This window comes from Ursus maritimus, unplaced genomic scaffold, assembly GCF_017311325.1.
Source record: "Ursus maritimus isolate PB19 unplaced genomic scaffold, ASM1731132v1 scaffold_2, whole genome shotgun sequence".
NCBI lineage: Eukaryota > Metazoa > Chordata > Mammalia > Carnivora > Ursidae > Ursus > Ursus maritimus.
Genome location: NW_024424452.1, coordinates 18,127,072 through 18,141,334, shown reverse-complemented (window position 1 = coordinate 18,141,334; position 14,263 = coordinate 18,127,072). Strand labels below are relative to the sequence as shown.

The window sequence follows — 14,263 nt, the reverse complement described above, 5'->3', positions numbered from 1 at the left end:
CCACATTGGGTCACATCTCCGAACTTGTCACTGTGGCTCCAGTTGACCTGGTCCAGCCCATAAGGCTCTGGTGTGGTTATTGCCACCTGAACCACGTGGACGGATAGTTTCCTAAGGAAAATTCAAGGTGAATCTGAAGAAGGAGGAAAGTGTGCTGGGCAGGCAGAAATAGCAGCTGTCCTGGCTAGAGGAGGTCTTCCAGAGAAGACCCTGGAAAGGAGAGTAAAGAAAGCAATTGAGGCGGGGCAGGGAGGGGCCTTCCTGTCACAGTCCCCGTGCCCAGTCCTGGGCTCACTTGGTCTGCTTGCCCTTCCCTCTCCATTCCAAGTACAGCCTCCTCAAAGCGGCATGTGCCATACTTTCTGAACCAAATATCAAGGCCAACCAGCTGGGAAGCATGTGTGAGCCTACGGGAAGAGAAATGAGGGACTGTCTGAAATCAGGCGGAGTGTATTAGTCTGCTCAGGCTGCATAACAAAGTACCACGGACTGGGGGGGCGGAGCTTCAACAGCAACGGAGATGTATCTCTGTACAGTTCTGGGGGCCGCAAGTCCAAGGTCAGGGTGTCGGCAGGTTGTTTTCTTCTTGGGCCTCTCTCTGTGGCTTCTCCCTGGGTGTCTTCTCCCTGTGTCCTCACGTGGTCTTCCCTCTGTGTGTGTCTGTGTGTCCTAATCTCGTCTTCTCACAAGGACACTGTCAGACTGGACGAGTTGACTAATTTTACCTTACTAATTGCCTCGTTTTACCTTAATTACCTCTTTAGAGACCCTGTCTCCGAATACAGTCACATTCTGAGGTAATAGGGATTAGGACTTGAACATATGGATTGCGGGGGGGCGGATATAATAACAAGCAGCCCTGGAAACCCCACACGCAGTGGTTGATGCCTCCAGAGAAGAGAACATTTGTCCCTCAGATGTGCTCGTGCTGTGTTCTCTTGCCTCCAGACCTTTGCTTGGGCTGTTCCCTCTGTCCAAATGCCCACATCTTCTCTTCTCTCCACTCTGAACCCTGAAACCTGGCTTCCTCCTTTCCCCTCAAGACTCAGCTCAGGGGCGGCTTCCTCCAAGAAGCCTCCCTTGCCCAGCTCGGCCAGGTGGGTCAGTGCCTCCTCTGCTTCCAGGTGTCATCCTGGCACTGGTCTTGCCATGGACCCCAGTTGTCTTTCTCCCCCTCTGGCCTGTGAGCTCTGCCAGGGCCCAGACAAGCGCTAAATAAATAGCAATAAATAAATAATAGCAATTCCCAGCATTTACCGAATTCTTACTAACATGTGCCGAGTGCTACTCTAAGGGCTAAGCATCTGTAATCCTAAGCACAACGCCAAGGCAAGTCCTGTCAATGTCCTTGCTTTAGAGCTGGGCACGCTGGAGAACAGAGAGGGCAGATAGCTTGCCCAAGGTCACACAGTGTGGGATTGAATTTGCCGGGAGTCTGAGCCCAGAGCTTGGGCCCTTAATCAGTAGGCTGAATATATAAATTGAAACAAGTTACAAAACAGTGGTTGGGCTTTGAGGAGCCAGTAAGTAACACCACCCCACTCTGACTTCCCTCCTAATTGAAACAGATGAGAGATGGGCTTGGGAATCTGATAGAGCAAATGTTTACCTTTCCAGCTGAGAAGAGAGAACCAGCTTGCTGGCTGAAGTAGGCAGACCCCTGACCCCAGATGCTGGCTGAGCTGGGCCACTGATGGCATCAGTGTGGTGGCAGATGGCCGTGTGCCCTGAGGGCCACCCTGCCGGAGGAGGGATGGGAATGGCTGGATTGCGCTTGGATGGTTTCCTGCCACCACCACCCTCTGTCCCATCCCCTGTGTCCTCCCTGTGAGTGAGGGCCAGTGCATGAGTGGCACAGGGAAAGGCAGAAGTTATTTTCCCAATAACTGGACAGGGGAAGGCCAAGTGGTGGGTCAGCTTAGGAATTCAGGGAGGAGGATAGGGCGCCTGGGTGGCTCAGTGGGTTAAGCATCCAACTCTTGATTTTGGCTCAGGTCATGATCTCAGGGTCATGAGATTGAGCCCCACATGGGGCTCCATGTGGGTGTGGAGCCTGCTTAAGATTCTCTCCCTTCCTCCACCCCCTCTCCGCCCTCCCACCTCTCACGTGCTTGCACACTCTCTCTCTCTCTAAAAAAAAAAAGGAATTCAGGGAGGAGGGGAGAACCCCCAAGAGTCTTGAACATCATGAAGACTATAAAACAGGACACTGGTTGGGGATGGGGGTCAGAGAAGGACCCTGCGAGCTGGAGTGGTCAGAGAAGCCTTCTCAGGAGGTGATGGTCATGCTGGGACAGGAATGAAGAGGAAGCAGCCGTGAGAACAGCATCCCGGGGGGCAGGGAGTAGCAAGCACAAAGGGCTCAAAGAGGGAATGAGCGTGGTGTCCCCAGGGACAGGGAAAGGGCCAAGTGAGCATGTGGGACCTCAGACAGACAGCTCCAGCCTCAGACCCCTACTCTGTAATAGTACGTATTAGTTCTATAACAAATGATGAGAAACTCAGTGACTTAAAACAACACACATTTATTTCCTTATGGTTCTATAGGCCAGAAGTGGGACGTGAGGCTCACTGGCCTAAAATCACAGTGTCAGCAGGGCTGTGATCCTTCTGGAGGCTCTAGGGGAAAATGTTCTCACGTTTTCCAGCTTCTAGAGGCTTCCCCATTTGTTGTCTCCCAGCCCCTCCCTCCACCTTCAGAGCCAGCAGCCTTGAGCCTGGCTGTGCCATTCTCCCAGAGTCCCCTGTCCCTCTGGCCCTCCTTCTGCTGCCCTCTTCCATGTGTGTGTGCGTGGGCGTGTTTTACTGCGGTAAAGTACACCTGTTGTATTTTAGCATTTTCGCCATGGCTTAAGAGCGCCTCTTGGCGTCACTAAGTACAGCTGCTGTGTAACCATCACCATAATCCATCTCCAAAACTTCCTCATCATCCCAAACTGAAACTCTGTCCCTCTTCCACTTTTAAGGACCTTTGTGGATTACATCGGATCCACTGGGATCATCCAAAATAATCTCCCTAGTTTAAGGTTAGCTGATTAGCACTGTGGATTCCCCTTTGCCTTGTGACTTTGTGTCAGGCCACCTTTGGGCGGGCCATTATTCGGCTTCCCATCTTCCTCCTGGGATGGCTGGGGAGGTGAATGAGACAGGGTGGACCAGGGAGCTGACCCACCCAAACGCTCGGGACGTCGAACCCCATTGGTGCTGGCTGTCACTCTTAGCAGCGGCAGCATATTTTCAGCACGTAGGGAGTCAGTCTTGTGATCATTGGCCCCTCTCTGTTCTCTGTCTTGTCCCACTGGACATAGGCCTGGATGTCATCCCTTGGGTCTTGCATTTCAGGCCAGCCAGGGAGCAGCTGCTTCAGGAAGTACATAGAAAAATACACACACGTTCTTCATAAAGTCAAGAGGGGATGGTGGAGAGGTTGGTGCAAGTCTGAGAGACCCCACACGAGCCCCCTACCTCCATCCTGAGCTCCCAAGAATCCCATGGGGCCCTGGATTCTGGGACTCCCTCTCTCTGGGCCCCCCAGAAGCCCCCAGGATTGCTCTGCTGGAAGTGCTATCGCGTTGCACTCCCGCAGGCGGTTCCCGGGTTTGCTGCCTTCCCAGGCCAGGAGGTCTGCGTACAGAGACTTAACCGGTCTCCCTGCCTGCAGTCTCTGTTCTGCTTAACCACCTCAGCCTCGCTGCCGACAGGGCTGTTCTGCCAGGCAGCCCTGAGCGTGGCCTCCTCCTGGCACCCTGGCTCCCTTTTCCCTGCGCTTGGGCCATTTGGCAAACCTTCTGAAGTCACTTTTTTTTATTTTTTGCCACCTACACAAGCCTCCTGTACCATTTCTTAACTGTTATTTAAATGAGCACCTTTCTTTTTTTCTTCTTCCTCTCTCTTTCTTCCCCAACCCCCCTTCCTTTCTCTTTCTTTTCTTTAGTAATTCTAGGATTGTTCTAAGCAATGCTCTCTCAGTGAAGTCAAGGGTTCAGTAGGCTGGTTACGTGTTTTTCCATGCACGTCTGGTTATGTAACTGCTTAAAAACCATTTGCCCACACGGCATCTGGCATCATCTCCCGTTCCACCTGTGGTCCAGGCACCCCACTTTGGGAAACATTGACTCAACAGCATGGCCTCCAGGCCCTTCATTGTTTGGCTCCAGTCACCCCCTCAGGCCCCAGCCACTCACCTGCCACGTAACCTTCCAGCTGTCAAGCCTTTGCACATGCTGTTCCCTATGTCTGGAATGCCCATCTCCATGCCTCTGGGAGCATCGTGGTCACCTGTAAGGGCCCTCTGCACTGTCTGCTGCACTCCCACCTGCCACATCCTCCAGGTTGCATGCTCCTCCGTGCCCCTGGTACTGGAACCTTCTTCTGTCCCAGCTCTCCCCCCTTATCCCTTCCATCATCTTTTCCTCGGTGAGGCTGTGAGTACCTCGGGGGCGGCAAGTGTGTTTCACCCTACCCTTTCCGCCCCAGGATGTCCTTGGTGGCACCATTACTTTATGTACCATGCTGCCCATTAAACCCAGCACCTCATCGATTGCAAGACTCGTTCCTACTCAAAATGTTAACATCTGAAAACCTGTACATATCATAGACCATTTCAATTACTTGCCAAAATGTGCTGCATTATTCACATCTCTGATCCCAAACAAGCATGGTGCCTGGCACGAGTCGGGGTTCAAGAAGTATCTGTTGAATGAATAAGTGAACGAACCGGCAGATACCGGAGCAGCATGACCCAACGTTGCTGGGTCTCCGTGTCTGACATCTAAACCATTGTTTTCCTACAGGTAACAAAAAGGAAAGGAATTTGTCTGCTAAGCGGAAGGACAATGCTGAGGTTTTCATTCCCAGTAGACCCGAACTGAACTTGAACCTCCAGCCCTCTGCTGTGTTCCCAGACCAGGAGAAGACATGCTCAAGTAAGGGTTCTGGCAGCCCCTGAGCAGGGCTGGGACTGGGCCTGGGTCCCTCTCAGTGGGATGCCGTGTTGGAGGAGTCCTTGCTGTGTTACCCTCTTCATCAAGGCCTGAGCTCACCTTTCACAAATGTATTGTTAGTCAAGGTCTCAAGAACGTGTGTGTATGCGTGTGTGTGTGTGTGCGTGTGTGTGTGTGTAATTCCAATCTGCAGGATGGGTTAGCAGCTTGGAAACCCAGGAAGAGCCAGTGTTCTAGTACAAAGGCCATATACACTGGAAGGGCCAATGTTGCAGAGGAAGTCCAGAGGTAGTCTTCTAGAGAGTTCTCTTACTTGAGAGAGGGTCAGTCTTTTTGTTCTATGCAGGCCTTCACCTGATTGGATGAGGCCCACCCACATTCTGGCTGGTAATCTGCTTCATTCTCCAATGAAAATGTTAATCTCATCCAAAAACACCTTTCAGAAACACCCAGAGTAGCATTTAACCAAATATCTGGGCTTCCTGTGGCCTAGTCAAATGGACACATGACATTAATCATCATGGCGCCTTTCTCATTCTGCAACCAAGATGTGGTTATAATTGAAAACCTATTTTCGTTTTGGTTTTACTTTTTAATTTTGTTTTTACTCTTAAATTAATTTGTTTACTTTATATGGATAATGATGCATGCAAATGGTGCTACATTCTAAAAGTACAAGAGTTGATGGTGAAGTCGGTCTGCTGCTCTTCTAATGAAATGAGAAGTTACGTTGATTGAGTACTTACCGCGAGCCAGCCACTGCTGTCAGCTTTGAGTCCTATCACTTGTAAATAAATGATAATCCGTATACATAGCCCTTGAGAAAGGTCCAGGGATTGTCCCTGTTTCACAGTGAGGAGCTGAGGCCCAGAGCAGGTGATTCACACGGCTGGAAAGTGGCCGATGTCGCCCCAAACCCTGGTGGACAGACTCCATGCTGTGTCCTGATCAGCGGACCGTACGCCCTGGAGGCTGTCCGTGAATCATTGTAGCCCGAGGCCCTGGGTCAGATCCAGGGACAGAGTGCATCTGGGGAAGCCACTTGCTTCTGGGTTTTCCACCCAAAACAAAGCACCTCAGTTCAAGGCACCCTGGTATCCCAAGAATTTGGAAGCCTGGGGTGTCCTAGGCAAATATCCAGCCCCAGCCAGCCAGCCTTTTGAGACAAGCAGTCTGTCTGAGCCAGGGGCCCTGCCCTCTGTGGCCAGCATTCCATCCGTGTCTCCTGGGAGCTGGAGGGACTGAGGCCTGGGCTCTGGGCAGGTGGAAGGAGGAGAAGTAGCAGGAACAGCCATCACTTACCGAGCACTAGCTCGAGCTGTGTAAACATCGTCTCTGTTTGGATTCCCCCAGCCGCCCACTCCAAGGTGAGGATTTGCGAACGAGTCCTTTATTTGGGAGGTGGTCCCTGGTTGGGGCAGCAAAGGGAAGGAGCCCAAACTGGCTTTATCAGCAAGCAAGTTCACTGAGCAAGCAGAACGCCTCCTGGCTGGGGAGTTCTGGGGGGCAGTGCTGAGCACAAGCCTCTGCGTGTGAGCTCTCCTCCCCACCCGGGGCAAGGGAGCTAGGCTCTTCCGCGTCCCTCCAGAGCCAGAGCTGTGGGCCGAGGTTTGGCTGAGGGACTGTGGGCAGGGCAGCGCCCTGATTAATTCTTACCACAACCCGAGCTCCAACTGAAGGAGAAGACATGTGAATACAGCACAAGGCGTTTTAGGTAGCAAATGATATATTTTTTTAAGATTATTTATTTATTTGAGAGAGAGCGCAAAGTGTTCGAGAACACAAGTGAAGGAGGAGGGGCAGAAGGAGAAGGAGAAGCAGGCACCCTCTGAGCAGGCAACCTGACGCTGGGCTCAATCCAAGGATCATGACCTGAGCCAAAGGCAAATGCCTAGCCGACCGAGCCACCCAGGCGCCCCTAGGTAGCAAGTGATTTTAAAAAGTGTCTTTAAGGGAAAGAGTCCAAACTAACTCACGTAACTACAAAGTTAAGGTGGTGGGATCTTAGGCACAGCAGGATCCAGTGATGAAAATCAGAAGTCTTCCTCTGTCCCTGTCCCACTCCAACACTCTTTGTGCCCTTTGTTCTTAAGCTGACTCTTAGGGGTGGTGGGAGGGCCACCCCCGTCCCTGGGCTCTCAGCCCGGCAGTCCAACAGCCCAGCAGCCCCGGCAGAAAGCAAGCCTGACCACCTGCTGTAAATCCTGCCATGCACCTGCTAGCTCTGTGACCTCAGGCAGGTTACTTAACCTCTCTGGGCCTCATTTTTCCATCCGCCCAGCAGGAATAAGAACGATACCCTCATCCGATGGTTGCTATCAGGATAAAAGGGCTGGAGAGAGGATCACTAGCTCAGAGCAGGTGCTTGGCTGGGTCAGCTGACACTGTTCCCACAAATTCCAGCAAAGCCTCGGAGCCACTGTCATTCCTGGCTTAAGTCCAGGGTGCTTCCGGGAAGGAGACACAGGTGCTATCACCAGAGGCAAAGGGAGTGGGTGCTAGGCAGCAAACTCCAGGAGATCCCTGTGGATACTCTGCCCCCTTCTCCCATTTCACAGATGAGGAAACCAAGGTTGAGGACATGTAAGTTGCTTGTCGAGGGTTGCAGGCAGGATGGCAAAGCCAGGATTCACACCCAGGCTCTAAGGCCCATGCTCTGGAGTGCCGGGCCCAGCTGGGCCCCCCAGGGCTGGCTGGTCACAGAGATGGCTTTGGAGGCACCAAGGGGGGTGCTGGCCCTGACAAGCCCGGTGGTAACTAGGGCAGCATTACGGCATGGGTTTTCAGTCCAGGACGGGGAGCCCTGGGGTGGGGGGATGGGGAATTGGGGGAGCCGTTGGGGCCGGCAGGAAGCATCCTGGGGATGTGGCCTGGCCTATGGACAGGGCCAGCCGGGGAGACTGGGCCATGGGGCCCAGGCCCGGGGCTGCAGTCAGGGAAGGCTGCAATCCAGCCCAGTCCAGTCCTGGATGGGCTTCCAGGCAAGGCAACAGGTCATTTGTTGTCTCCTTTACCTCACCAGAAACCTGTGTCTGGAGCACCCACTATGTGCCAGCCTTGGTCCAGGGCCTGGTGACCCAGTGAGCAACGCACTGCTCCTGCCGTCTTGGTGTTTATATTTCAGCGGGCAGGGGTAGATAAACACAAAGATGGGGTGGTGACAGCTACCACCAAGACAGCAATGGGGTGATGGCTGGGCGGCGTGCTTAAAGGAGGCCTCTCTGAGGAGGGGAAACCTGAGCTGAGGCCTGGTGAGGTCAAGGACTAGCCCTTTGCAGAGGGGGGAAAGCCTGTGCAAAGGCCCTGAGGTAGAAAAGAGCTGCTCAGTCAGCTCAAGAATCAGAAAGAAGGCTGGAGGCTGGAGCACAGGGAAGCTGAGATGGGGTCACAGAGTTGAGCAGGGGCTGCCATGACTTGCTTTACATTTGAATAAGGTCCCTCTGGCTGCCACATGGAGTGTGGCCTGTCGGGAGCCATGATATATGTGGGGTGACCAGGGAAGAACCCACTGCATGGTACAGAAGGTGGTGACTCTGTCTCTGAGTCTTACCAGTGGCTCCATTCCTGATAGCAGTCAGGCTTGGTGATGAGACTAGTTGTGACTTATCCTGAAGGATCAGGGGCCAGAAGCTGGGCAGTGGGGAGCCCAGATAGGGCGGGAGAGCCAAGACGCAGCAGTGATGGGGGATCCCTGGCCTGTCACTTGTCTGGGGTAGGTTGTGCAAATAGATAATTTGAGATATAGTCTATAGGGGTGAAGAGTAAGATCTAAGATGTTAGAAAAACCTTGTGAATTTTGAATCTATCCTCTTTGGTCAGAAGAAGCTGGAAGGAGAGAGAGAGAAGGGGCCAGGGGACAAGATGAAGTCCAGGTCAGCAAAGTAAAGCTTAGTTAATTTATAATCAGCCATTCTCCAGAAAGTTCTGCTGTGTTCTAACAAATTACAGCAGCAAGTAGTGCGAGACTGACAGATACACAAGGAAATGAGAGTGAAGAGAAGATGAGGGGAGAAAAAAATAGGATGAAGCCAGGGGTGAACAAATGGGCACATGCGGGGGTTCAGTAGTGACTCTGAGCTTCCTGGCCACCATGGCGGAGGAGCACGCATTCGTATAAAAAAACGCATGTCACTGGGTCCCTCTGATAAAAATCAGATTGCCAGCTGTCCCTGGTACTTGGTTCTTAGAGCAATTTGTCCCATCGGCTCCCCGAAAGAAGACACTGTCTGAGGTCGTGGAACAGTTTGAACAGATTTGGAGCTCAGCCTCTCAAATATACTTGGCCCCTACATAAGCTAAATTTGAAGAAAGTTGAAAACCATGGCATTGTCACCACCCTCACACTGGGACTACGGTGGAGCCACTTTTCACACAGGGATTAGGTTCTAAAGGTCAGAAGAAGCGCAGGCGGTGGCCAAACCCTTGGCCATCCCTCAAACCGATGATGAAGGGCATCGTATGTGTGTAAATATGGCCCTGTATAGACTACCCCATACAGACCTATCTCCAGTAAGCCCCAGATGGAGCTGGGAAATCGTCTCTCCTCCACAGCGGGAACAAGCCCAGCTTCTTGGCCGAGCCCCAGATGAAGCAGGTGACTTCATTTAGGTTCTGGGCTGCAGTGCAAATGTGTGTTTTTAGACACTGGCATTATGCTAAGGGCACTGGGTGTTTATACCCGCAGAGGCACAAGGAACCTGAGACTTCCTGAGAAGACAGTGGAATCAAATCAGCTCACCCCTTCCAGGCAAAATCTGGACTGCTTACATGCTTTATATTTGGGGGGGAGACTGTCTTTTGGGGGGCATGCACAAATGAGCTTCTTTATATCTTCCCGGTGAATGGAACCTTGTATCACCACTTGTCTCCTGTTCAGTCTAGTGATGCTCTTTGCCCTAAAGCCCACCAGCTTTCTTTTTTGGTCGCTGTTTACATGGTGTGTCTTCTTTTGTCCTTTTGCTTTCAAACTTTCTCCTTCCTTATGTCAAGGTTTGTCTCTCGTAAGCAGCATGTAATTGGGTTTTATTTTTATCCTCTAACAATCTACGTGTCTTAATGGGCACATTTAGTACATTTACATTTAATGTAATTGCTGATATACTTGAGGTTAAATCTACTATGGTATTGCTTGCTTTTTATTGGTTCTGCCTGTTTTATGTTCCTCTTTCTCTCTTTTCTTGCCCTCTTTTGCACTGATTACTTTCTGTTGTTCCTCTTTTCCCTCTGTATTAGCTTGTTAGTTATACATCCTTTTATTATTCTTTCAGTCATTACCCGAGATTGCAATGCGCATTCTTGACTTATTTGAGTCTACTTTAAATTAGCAAGTTTACCACTTCCCATTCAGTGGAAGGACCTTACAACTCCGTAACTCCATTTACTCCCCTCCTGACTTAAATGCTATTATTGTCATGCTTTTTAATTCTTCCTAGATCTTAAGCCTCACTAGATGACGGCGTCATCATTATTATGATTGCTATTATTTTTAATTTTACACAGTAGTAATTTGGACTGCCCATATTGTTAACCTTTCTGTGTTCTTCGCTCCTGGCTCTTTCCAGGTCACCCTGACTCTCAGGCTGTGGCCCCAAGTCTGTCACCGGCTCTGCTCAGCCTCCCAGCTTTGCAGCGGCTCAGATCAGAGTCAACAGCTGCTTGAGGGAAAATACTTCCCAGGTGCTGGGTTCACCTCTCTGGGTTTCCTTCCCCTGCCTACTTTTGACCCTGTAATCCTTCACAGCCCTGTTTGCTTTCCATGTCTTCAAACAAATTTCTTTTTTCCAAACAGATTTGTATAATATTTGGTCCAGGTTTTCTAGTTGTGCTCCAAGGAAGCATTGGTCTGTATTGACATTACCAGAAGTAAGCCTATTGCCTGCACTCTTTAACGAGTTACTTCTCCTCTTGCCCCTTTTCCTTTGGCCAAGGTCATAAAATTGAATTTGTGTCAATTTAATGTGCATATGATGCATGAGAGCATAATTCCTCTCTGTCATGGTAACTGTCGTGGTTCTAACGAAGGGGTCTTAATGTCCTATATTGCGCCAGTCTCTTACCCATGAGTTTTCCACAAGACTTCCAGAGACCTGTTGTCTTCTTGAGGGTGGAAGAACATCAGTCTTTAATGCAGAAAGTTTACTGTCCAAGTTGTCAGAGTGCTCTAGGGAAGTGATATATCTGAACCACTTTTCTCAGACAAGCTGCCAACCATAGAAATAAAGTAACGCCCCTCAGCATGATTGAATTAGAGGACCCTGACAGCCTGCACTTAGCATTTCTGTCAGGTACCAGCAGCAGAAAGACCATTCTGCCAAAGTCCAGAGTCTTATAACATAGTTCGTCCGTGTTCATTATTAATAGCAAGTGACAGAAATCCAAACTGGCTGAAGCAACAAAGGAAAATGTATTGCTCCCATCCCAGAACCTGGGAAGTCCAGGACTATAGATTTGGCCTCAGGCATGGTGGGATCTAGGTGCCCAGATGATATCACCAGGAAGCTGTTTCTTCATCACTTAGCTCTAGTCTTCTCTAGTCCAGCAGGTCTCAAACTTGGAACATGTATCAGAATTATTTGCAGAGCAACTAAAAACACAGAGTTTTGGGTCCCAGCCCCAGTTTCTAATTCAGTGCGTCTAGAACGGAGCCTTAGTATTTTAATCACCTAACAAGCTCCAATGATGCTGATGTCGCCGGTCCGGGGACCACATGTTGGGAACCACATCTCTAGTCTCAGGCACGGCCCACAGATGGCCCCAGGGGCTCTAGGCTCTCTCTTACTGGCTCAGCAACCCTAGGGGAAGGGAAGGCTCCTTTCCTAATAATTCCAGCAGAGCCCAAGAATCAGCTCTCCCCTGAACGGGTCTCCAATCTCCACGGACAGGGAGAGGCAGTTCTGTCCTTGCCCCAGGCCGGGCCAGGAGTGGGGTCAGATCTGTCCAAACTGTAGCCTGAGAAGAGAGGGGAAGGGCCAGTTCCCTGAAGGGAAGCTGTGCAGGTGGTCACTGCTACAGGGAAGTCAGAAACAACTGTCATTCGTTTCATAAATCAAGCAGGCAGGACATTTGGCTACAGATTCTCCAGAGGCAGGGTATGGACCGAAGGACCGTCCTATCCAAGAGGGACGAGTGTAGCCATTTAGTCAGGGCGGCATGGGGAGCCCTGATTGCCTTCTTTGAAAATCATATGCATTCCCGGGCTGGAGAAGAGCTAGCAGCAAAAGGATGAGTGTTAGAGTTAACAGACAGCACCTGCCCACCGAGGGGCCCAGAGAAGCTCTAGAGACAAGAGAACACAGGCCTTGACGAGCCATGCGTATCAGCTATTTACAGCTGCCTAACAAGCCGCCCCAGAATGCAGTGGCTTGAAGCAGCAGCCCTTTTACTTTTGCTCAGGTGTCCACAGGTGGGCTGGGTGGCACTGCCATGAGCTGGGCTGGAAGGTCTCAGAGGGCCAGTCACTCACATGACTCGCAGGCTGCTTGGCCCCCGGGCCTCAGCTGGGATGACCGCCTCTGTTCCACGTGGTCTCACTGGCCAGCACGTGGTGGTCTCAGGGTAGCAAGAGAGGACACACCCCAATATGTAAGTGCTTTTTAAAGACTGCTTGGTCACGATCATCCAGTGACCTGTTGGCCAAAGAAAGCCACCAGACGAAGCCCGGCTAGAGAAACAGTCTCCACCCCTTGCATCACGGTGCAAAGCAGCACACCTCGAGGGGAGAAGGGGGAGGAACGAGCGGACACTGGTCACGGTCTCTTACACCGTGGGAAGCATGTGGCCTGCCGAGGCTGTGCCGTGGTGGAATGCACGGAGGTCTGGAGTACTCAGGGGTAGACCATTGTCCCAGGCGCAGCCTCCTGCCCACCTGCCGGTTGGATTTTAGAGGTGAGTGTGGGCATCTCAGGACAAAACAGGGCTAAGTCAGCTGTTTCCTTGGACCTTTTGCTGTACAAATTAGCACACAGTTTCCCGGCTGATGGGCACCGGACCCCAGAGAGTGGGGGTGCACTGCGGGACCCGGAGGGCTTATAACCCGTCTAACAGGGGCACCGCTACCCAGCTCTGGCCTCTGATTGCTGCGTGGGAATGCCAGTCAGGGCCTACCAGATTGTATGATTTTTTGGGAGATGCCAGGAAGTCCAATTTTCAAGTGGATTTCCTCTTTAAAAAAAAAAAAAAAAAAAAGCTTGGCATCTATTTCCAATTTTAAAAAAAAGTAAAAGTCACTCAAGACATCTGCAGCTGGATTTGGCCTGTGGGCTACTGGCTCACGATCTTCCCCCTAAACCCTTGTTCTCCAATGTAATGTCGGCCCTTCCAGTGGATTCCCAGGTGACCTAGGAGGCCCCCCACGTGCAGTAAGGGGTAACTTTGCTGATACCCTGAATGTGAGCTTTTTCAAGTCCCAGCTGGCAGGTGGGAATAAGTCACCTCGCCGACCGGCAGGCCCGCATCCTCCTCTCCTCTCTTCTCCTGTGACATGTGTTGTATTCACCGCAGATCTCCCGTGTTGATATGCTCTTTGCTTCTCCGGGAGAGAGACACAAGGCAAGTGTTGGTGAGGCAAAGAGCAAGTAAAGTTAGTGGAAAAGGGATGCTTTTCTACTAGAAAAGAGCAGTGTGGGATAAATTAAAATGTGCAATTTAGTTCTTGCTGGTGGCACAAATTTATTTTGCGAATAAATCTGACACTCTCTAGGTGTAGGACGAAAATAAATCCACCCTCGTGTGGTGGTAAGGCCGGTGCAAAATGGGCTCGCCCAAGTGAGCAATGAGGGCGTCAAGACGAGTTAAAAGGTGGTTGCCTCATGCGTTGTGAGGAAATACACAGTAAACACAAGCTGGCCGGCAGAGACGTGGTTCGGGAGGACACGAGCACCGTGTGCCGACGTTTCTGGGAAGCCACGGGTGGGGAAGGCTCTGGTTGTGGAGCTGCGGAGTTGACCTTCACTTGGAGAAAGGCTGATTTAATTTTTAAAAGCATCTTCTTAGCACAATATGACTCAAAGGGCACAGGCAGCAGTGATCATGCTGCCAGGGGAGCATTCCCTCCAAGTGGAAGATGCTTGGGGGTGAAGAGTTTGTGCAGACAGAACTGGCCCCCACTGGAAGAAAAAGCCTACCTTGGTATCCTTTTCCAAGAAGAGGCGAGCCTAGGGTTGCAGCGACCAAGGACAGATACGTTGTCTCAGGCGCCCTGTTCCACCCCAGCCCCAGGCCACGAAGATACCAGGGGGCGGGCCACTTGCCCACAGAAAGATGGTAAAAAGGCAGGGGTCGTCACCCAGTTCTTTTCAGAGCGACTTTATACATGCTCCATG

At 51.3% G+C, this 14,263-nt stretch overlaps 1 protein-coding gene across 1 annotated transcript in view; it reads left to right on the top strand.

Moving 5' to 3' along the window:
- Positions 1-14,263, top strand: part of KATNIP (katanin interacting protein) — a 185,711-nt gene that overhangs the window by 94,733 nt on the left and 76,715 nt on the right. The window contains exon 9 of the mRNA XM_040635174.1: positions 4,794-4,925. Within this exon, the coding sequence (XP_040491108.1) occupies positions 4,794-4,925 (132 nt within the window). The remainder of the gene's footprint in view (positions 1-4,793; positions 4,926-14,263) is intronic.